General features: G+C 39.2%; 1 protein-coding gene across 1 annotated transcript in view; it reads left to right on the plus strand.

Annotated features, from left to right (window-relative positions):
* Positions 1 to 8,521, plus strand: part of LOC129111948 (fibronectin type III domain-containing protein 4-like) — a 17,448-nt gene extending 8,927 nt beyond the window's left edge. The window contains exons 3-7 of the mRNA XM_054624111.1: positions 3,649 to 3,750; positions 5,456 to 5,558; positions 6,214 to 6,303; positions 6,622 to 6,788; positions 8,480 to 8,521. Of these exons, the coding sequence (XP_054480086.1) occupies positions 3,649 to 3,750; positions 5,456 to 5,558; positions 6,214 to 6,303; positions 6,622 to 6,788; positions 8,480 to 8,521 (504 nt within the window). The remainder of the gene's footprint in view (positions 1 to 3,648; positions 3,751 to 5,455; positions 5,559 to 6,213; positions 6,304 to 6,621; positions 6,789 to 8,479) is intronic.
* The last annotated feature ends 512 nt before the right edge of the window (positions 8,522 to 9,033 follow it).

Raw genomic sequence — 9,033 nt, forward strand, 5'->3', positions numbered from 1 at the left:
ATGTTTTCATACAATTGATTATTCAGTTTGCATCTGAACTATTTGGATTAACAGAAGCTTGAAGTTTCAACCCTTTATCCATGAGTTCTAGCTACCAATTTAAGCTGGTATATACTTATAGCTAAATATACAACCATTTTCTCATATACATTTACCTATTTCAATTATTGATCATTACTTTAAGCTCAGTATTTCAATAGCTGATCCGTCCATGTGACCTTTTATGTCTTGCAATTTCACTGCAGATCCATGATTTTACCCTCTAAAGTCGAGCGTAGCATCAATGCAACACAAGACATGTTTATACAAATCATTGAATAACTTAAGATCTGTTTATGAATGAGAAACGCTTACATTTTTTTCTGAACCATGAGGTTCCTTTTTGAGTTCTGAGCCAGGTGTTTTTATGTCTGTGGACAGATTTAGTCCCTGCGATAGTGTTGCAACTTTGCAAGATGCAGTCACAAACTCCACAGTAGCTGAGATTAACTGAAGGTGTAGTTTGCAGATGGGCGTTGTCCAATAAATTGCTGCAACTCACTGAGGGAAATGTTCAATTGCACCAAATGTTCTGCTAACTGGTTTTCACACTCTCTGAATCACAGCACATAGGGTGCAAGTGATGCAGCTGACTTAAAAATGTGGATATTCTTAATTTAAAACGTCAAATTTTTAAACTAGTTGTACAAACACACTCCCCCTGCAGCTGCAGAAGCTACATTACCCTCTATGTTCTGGGGTTAAAGTATATATACGCTCATATATCACCACATCTTTCCCGTCGCCCCGGCTGCTAACTCAGCTTGGTTCATTCTAATCACTTTTTTCTTCACCACCCACTCTTTGGCAGACGGAGAATCAGACATTAGCTCAGCTCTGAGTGGGAGTTGTCTCCATTAGAGGAAGTGATTTGGCTCACAGGAGTCGTCTCACAGGAGGAACATCCACGGTGGCGACGGTGCCAAACAGCTCTTCTTCTCTTTTTTATTTTTTTTAAGTCGTCTCACATCTGACTCATAATCCATCAACCTCGTGGCATTTGCAGGAAAACACGATGGGGAATGTAAAACGTCTCCTGCCATCAGAAAGCTCTGATGTAAAACCCTGAGTGAAATATGGGAGGTGATGGAGTAGGTATTCATGCAGGGTGTTAGTCATCAGAAGTGGCTCTAGGTGAGGGTGAAGATGAATATAAAAGGGCTGGAAATCTCCGATGCATTTATATAAAAGGCTGCTGCCATCAATCATAGCTTCAGGATTCTGCTTTTCATGTCCATCGTAGATATCCGTCTCGCTGTAGGAGATTATTTCATACACACTTTTCTTTCAGTAACAATCCGAGCCTTCTGTGTGTGAAGGAGAAACAGGACGAGTGGCTCTCCTCAGACAGAGAGCTGTTTCAACTCATCTGAAGTTGTTCCAAATCCCAGAAGCTCCGGCTGTTGAGATTCACACGTTACGCAACAGCACGGAAGTAACCCAATTGGAGATATTCCTGTTTCTGATTCATAAATCCCAAACAATCACAGGGCTGATTGATGATTAGCGTGAAAGCGTAGGTGGATGTTGATCAAAATAAATCTGTGCTGCTTCTACAGATAGTGTCTGTTTGCAACAGGCGGCGTGTTTCTGAACCGACTACAAGAATACAACTGTCATCCTGTGACAGAGAGGAGACGTTTGTTTATCTGAAGCACATTCAGCTGTCGACTTCTTTCTTCACCTATAAATAGCTTTGTAACCAAACAGTGTCTTCACCTGTAGATTTCAGGGTCCTCACCGAAGACATATTTTACTGACTTTTACTGAAAAAAGCCGATAGCTAAATATCCAACCAGAGTGAATTCTTGTTTTATAATATGTTCTTTGTAGAAATGACCATGAACATGGTTGTGCATCGTGCAAAACCTTTCATTTAATAAGTGCAATCCTTTCTTCTTTGCTCCTATAGTCTTTTTACCTGTTTTGCACGGGGAAACTTTAAAGGGAATGTTAAAGAAGCAGGCAGAAGTGCAAAAAAGATGTGCATTTATCAAAACAAATACTAATGAAAAAGAGGCAAAACACTGAATTTTTACCAGGTGCTTAGAGGAACAAATCTTAAAGAGCAGCAGCAGCAGGAAGGACTTTCTGGTCTTTTAATCCTCCTCTCAGGAGATATGCAGGCAACCTTCACATCACTGTACCTGTAGGCTGTTAGCACTAAAAGTAACAGTAAACATGATTATGCTTTAGATTTAGCACACTAATAATAGAGAATTTGTAGTCTTAATTTCAGAATGAGAGAACCTTGCAGCTGAGTTACTGGTATTGATCAACAACCCGTTCTCCCTCCATAAAGATACATTATTCATATCAAGGTCTTTTAGTGCTGCGGGACTCTTAAAGCTTCCTCTCTGACCCGACGCAGCAGACACCACTCTGACTGTCTGCAGAGCCTCCAGCCTCCTGCCAGCCTTCTTATTTATTGACTCCTCCTCAGCTTTTACTTACTTGTGTCTCACTCTAAACTAAACTTCATCACCCAACGCTGGCCGGATCGAAGACTTTTATCTAATGGAATAAAACAGTTTGTTCAGATAATTGGTTTGCTCACCATGTCTTCTCGTCTTTGGAGGGTAGGAAGAAGAAGATACACTTGTTATGTGATTCATCTTGAATAATTAAATATTAATCTTTGGAATATAAACGTTTTATTGGCCCACGGTTTGGTACCAAGTGGGGGATGATTTTAAAAATAAGAGTACTGTGAAATAAGCCTCAAAGCAGCTATAATCAATATTTGCAAACCCTCTCAGAATTCTAATAAGCTTTAGCTCTACAGAGCTTTAAGCATCTCTCTGCTCATTATTTAACTGTTTAGGTTTACTCTCTCTGCTCTAGTAGCGTTGTTTTTAACCCGCAGCAGCAAAGTAAAAGCTCTAACAATCCACAGTCTGCAACATGGGAAACACAAGATAAACTAGAGACTTAAACTGGTGAACTCAGTGGAGCATTTAGCAGATTAAGAGCCAGATTATTTCCCTAAAGGAGAGAGAACATTGGATGAGGTGGACAGAAACATAACTCCAAATCAATGATGATAACTGCTGGATGTGTGAATAAGCAACTATTTGGCATTGACTTTGTCTCACCGTGTTTATAAGGTTATAATATGAGGATTTTAATGAATCTGCAGGTGTTTTGATCTTTGCTAAGTACGACACAATGTCCAGAATAGGAACACAGGCTCATGCTTTTGCCAGATTCCTTCTGCAAGCTTTAAGCGCAAATCATTCTGAATAAACCTGATTATTTAAGATATTTAAAGATATATTTACCCCCGGTTAAATCAGTTTATCCATGCACTACATCAATGATATATTTGCACATGAATTCTGTCCTTAAGGCATCTTCTTTTCCACCAGCAGAGTATCTCTGTCTGTACATGTGTGGTACCTCGCCTGCAGACCTAATTCCCCCCAGAGGGACTGGAAGTGTTTGAGCTGAATTTATATGAGGGCAGCGACGTGGCTTGTCACAGCTGGTGGATTTCATTTGTATTCATGACGTCTGTCTCTGAATGGTGGAGTAATGATGTTAAATTAGGCACAGCGGTGCTTTTTATATTAAACGTCCTTCATGTGTTTGAACGGTTGTCGTCTCCAGAGGCAGGACGGACTGATGCAGCGCTCCATCCGGGAGGTGAACACCTCCAGCCGCTGGTGTGTGCTGTGGGACCTGGACGAGGACACACACTACAGCGTCCAGGTGAGACACACACACACACACACACACACACACACACACACACACACACACACACACACACACACACACACACACACACACACACACACACACACACACACACACACACACACACACACACACACACACACACACACACACATCTCTTCAGAAAGCTGTCTCTGTTCATCTGGTTTGGCTTGATTTGTTGTCATGTTTAAGACTGAGAGTAAATACCTGATTTTAAGATGATAATTTACCATAAAGCAGGTTTATATGCTGTAATTTCTAAGACTTCATAAAAGTTGGCATTATTAAATAGTCGTGGGCTTCTGTCTTGCCAATAAACTTCCAATAAACTATTCAGATTAGAAGTTATAAATCTCGTAAATCACATTCAGAATTTTAATAAGATTTTTTTATAAAGTTGAGAGTAAAAGAACAGACAAAAAAAACTCAAGGTTCTTGATGAAAGGTGTTTTTCTATCAGGATGGAATTATGAAACCTGTGCAAACTCTCATCCATCGAGAAAAACTGTGACATGCAGCTGAAAGCTCTGGAAAAAGCTGACAAAAGACTTTTTTACAGTAAAAATAAAAGCACTTATTCAAATGAGACGTCTGCAGTGCGGCTTTAACTTTACCTCATTGATGATAAACTGCATTTTATAAAAACGGACTTTTATTCTTTAACCTTCCTCTCAGTGTTTAATTAACAGTTTCTTTATCGAGCTCAAAGTTTCTTAAATCAAAAGCAAAGCACAAGCTACAGCTCCTCTCCAAAGGAGGAGTATCTAATGTGACTCCATTATCACGACTCTATTAAACTTTTTAGAATCCATTAAAGCTTAACAGACGGAGACAGGTTGTCCTTCAGCTGGAGGACTTGATTAAATGTCCTCGTCAGCAGGCCGATGTCCTGCCGAAGAGTGAACAATGCACCGAAGCTCTGCAAAGCACCTGTAGAGGAAAGGACAGTTAAATAAGATCAATTCTCAATGGAGTTTGGTGAAGGACTTCATCATTTAAGGGCGGTTTGCAGAGCTCAAACCTTCAATTGAAGAAGTTTTTCTTTTGAGAAGGATGAACTTTTGGATACCATATTAATTCAGGGACTTAATTTGTAATGAAATGGTTTGTACCTCCACAGAAACCTTGTTGCATTCAACCTTTGGGATTAATGTGTAGGCGGAGACCTGTTTGTGTTATTGTACCTCAGTGATGGATTTCTCTCCCAATATAATTGTTGAATTTAATATTTACTTCTATTAAACTGCACTGTAGCTGCAAGAAGAATCTTAATATTCAGTTTGAATGAAAAACACACTGTCAAACTTTATTTCTCATTTTATTGCTTCACCTTTCGGATGGATTCTAACTTTCCCTGCTTTACATAAAATGTCCCCAGATGAGTCTTTAGCTCAACTCTTTATTCCCTCTATTATCTTCCAAGCTTTTAGTCTGCCTCTACATTTACAGTATTACTCGTCCTCCAGCGATCATTCAGGATCCCGGCCAAAAAACCAAAGCACCATTTGCTTGCTAAATATACCCTCGCAAGCCAGTTTCTTGTCATCGTTACATAATCCTCAGCTACAGTCAGCTGGGAATCTACCCATTGAATCTACCCAGCTGTAAAAAAGTCCAGCTACACTTCCTGAAACTTATGAGCAGTGCTTCATGCTTTCACCTAAAGACACCTCATCTTTCTTTGGGTGGGGTTTAGGTGCAGTCTGTTGGGCCGCATGGTGACAGTCAGCCCAGCCGTGCCGTCCACTTCAGGACTCTGGAGAGGAGTGACCACTATCCGGTCGGAGTCCTGGACCACCGTAAATAAACACACACACATATACAGATATATTTTACTTTTTAACTTATTTTGTATTCATAACAGATTCCCTGACATCATGACTCACATTTTATCACTTAAATTGTGCATCTTTAAAAGGAAAAAAGGAAAAATAAAACATATTTCCATCCATCAATCTTATACTTTCACTATTAATACTGCAGTACTTCTATCATCCTCTTGACCTTGTTAACAAACGTAAGAAGTCATTAAAGTCTGATGCTCTTTGGCTTTATTCCAGTGATTCCCACTCTGAAGCTACAGCCAGTTAGCTTAGCTTAGCATAAAGACTGGAAACAGGGGAAAATGTTAGCCTGTCTGCAGATACACTTCCAACATGATTGGCTTTTTATTGACTGTCCTTTTTTACTATATGTTTTTTTATTATTATTTAGCCACTAGTTATTTCATTGTTTATGTGTATTTAGTATATCTGTATTTATTTTTATTCATAAAAATGTGTATGTTTCTCTACTTTATATTTATATCCATGCACACTACAATAACAAGTAGCATTGATATTTACTATGCAGAGACTATGTTTTGTTGGCGAGTGGGTAGGGAGATACATTTCATGTCAACAAAGGCAAATACTGGAGTGAAAAATAAATCAAGTTGTCTCTGTTTGTCCTCAGATGAGCCGGCGATGGAAGGTCTTGGCATGACGCCTCACCTACAGACGGGAGAGCTGCTCATCATCACCACTGTGCTGCTGCTGTGGGCAGGTCAGTATTATAGGAAGAAATGGGAAGTATTATTATTATTATTATTATTACTTAAAAAATGTGCTCTGTGACTGTTTTACTATTATATATTCTAACATTAGATCATTTTGGCTCATGCATTGATGTAAAAGCTGTTGTAGTTGGTCGAGTCAGAGCTTATTTTGAACTTTTAACAATTTTAATTCATGCATTGAAATAGCAATTTTCATAAATCAACTGATTGTTTGGTTTGTAAATATTCAGAAATAATATAAATGTGTTAGCTTGTGTATAGATACAGTGACTATATAATGACTTCTACTTCATCGTCCTCCCCAGCCGTCATCGCCCTCTTCTGCCGACAGTATGACATCATCAAAGACAACGACTCCAACAGCTGCAAAGAGAAGGCCAAGAGGCCGCCGGTTCGAGCCCCTCCTCCCTACTACGCTGCCTCGAACGGCAGCTCGCCCATCTACCACAACGGAGCCGTACGCAGCAGCAGGGTGGATGTAACTTCTTTCTCCATCTTCTTTGTTTTTTTTTGTTGCAGCACCTCTCCATAATGCATGATCATTCTTGGCTGCTGGGAGTATTTTGTTTCCTCTCTGGAGAGCCTTTGTAGCTCCATCAGAGATCTCCTAGCAACCAGAGCTGCTGCCATCACGGCTAAATATAAAACCTCCTGACTGGGAACAGAGAGAGAGAGAGCTTGTTGGGTTGTTGCTGTGGATCTTATCAGTGACATGCTCGTCTGACGAGGTGGATCTGTTCTCAAATAGAAAGAGGAAAAGCTGGAGTTTGAGGAGAGTCAGATCAGTCAGCCGGAGCAAAGCAATCACTCAGTTCTCTTTAGATGAAAAATAGCCATTTTCAAAAATCAATGAACATCAGAATGTATTTTATAAAACTAATACAAGATCTGATACAAGAGGTTATCAATCACAGTGAAGTTACAGGGTTTGTGTATTGGATTAAATCCAAAGTGGCAGAAAGTAGTCGGCTTATATTTCGGGTTTAAGGACCGAGTAGTTGAGGTGAAATGCTGTTTGTTTGCAACATGTGGCCAGATGTCACACATTGAACCTTTAGAGGAAAGGCTCTCCAATTCTCAATTATGTTAATGTTTGCAGATGAGATTTATTCTACATTCATTGGTGCATGTCTAAATTAGGAAATTGGTAATTTTGCATCCTTTTTGGTGGCGATCTTTCAGTGAAAATATACCTATACTTTATATCATGAAACTTAAAGCACGGTTTAATAACCAAATATAACCTTGATGAGATTTTGTTAATCAGTTGTGCTAAAAAACAATAACTTTAACGATGAATTACTAATTGCTCTCCATCCTTTAATAAATGTCTCCTCTAATCACTTCACTAATGCAGCTGCATTTTAGACAAGAGATTATTAACTGTTAAAGTATCTTATCTGTCCCCTTAAGTAGCTATAAAGTAGGAAAAGTCTTCTTATTCCTCTCTATATAATAACTCTTTATAAAGTCTAAATACTTGTATGTCATTTTATACACATTTCACCCAAATTCAGCCTGATGAATTTGGTATCCTTGGAAACTCTGGCATCTCTGCTTGAATTTTAAACAAAGTTTTGTAAGTTTGAATAAAGTTTGGCTGCACAGCATGATTTTATAATGAAGTAATGAGATAAAAGATTAAACTGAGAATCGATTGGTTACATAACTTTGGTACAAGACACAATGAATGCTTAAACTGTGGGGTGAGGATGCATTTTAATAAAGAACAATGTCAGATTTGGAGCAAAATCCATAAAAATATATAATTTTTTGGCACAAGTTGAGACAGGTGGAGAACAAGAACAAAACTGTGCCAAACATGATTCATTTTATGTCTGGGTGCCTTCATAACAAGGAATGCCTCATCATCCTCCCCAAAGTAGTAACTTTCTTATTTTTCCAGCCAAAACCTGAATACAATCAAGGGTGATTACTTCTACTTAGCTTGTGTGAAATGTCAAACTCTCAAGGTCATCGATTAGCTCATAAATCTCTAACAGCCATCATATATATATATATAATGTGCATGACGACACGTGGCGCTGCATGTGAACCCGGCCCACACTTCCTTCCTCAGGTTTATGAGTCATGTTCATATATGTGACCCCTCTGTGTTCATGACTCATATGCTCTCTCTCTCTCTCTCTCTCTCTCCTTTAGCTCCACAGAGCCTCCTCCTCCATCAGCATCATTAGAGTCTGAGTTTGGATGTTTGGGCTTTGAGACTCTGCAACATCTTACTGCACAGCGCTGGACGGGTGGAGTCAGTGACTTTTGCCTGAGGAACTTTCAGTGGGATTATCATGACAGATGGAGAATTTAAAGACTCGACTGAGAGGCTAAATTATTGTAAAATATGGGGAAAGTGAGAAGCACTCCATGCAAATGAACCTGTGGAAGAAATGGATGACTACTGCCCTCTAGTGGCAGAACAGTGGAACACATGCAGCAGGAGGACGCATTCTGACCTGCAGCAAAACTCATTTCCTGTTGTGCAAAAACATTTTATTTCTATTACTTCTTCTCTCTGATTTCCAAGACTAATTGTGAATATTTGCATGTTGGTCTCAAATTAATTTGAAAGCTCTGATAGACAACATATGGATGCAAGTGTGTGCGTGTGTGTGTTTACATTCAAAATATTTTGTGCTTTTTCTACATTTTAATTCACCTCATCTGTGTCTTTCCTGTCCTGATCTATCTGTAGATAACAG

Source organism: Anoplopoma fimbria, chromosome 22 (genome assembly GCF_027596085.1).
Source record: "Anoplopoma fimbria isolate UVic2021 breed Golden Eagle Sablefish chromosome 22, Afim_UVic_2022, whole genome shotgun sequence".
NCBI lineage: Eukaryota > Metazoa > Chordata > Actinopteri > Perciformes > Anoplopomatidae > Anoplopoma > Anoplopoma fimbria.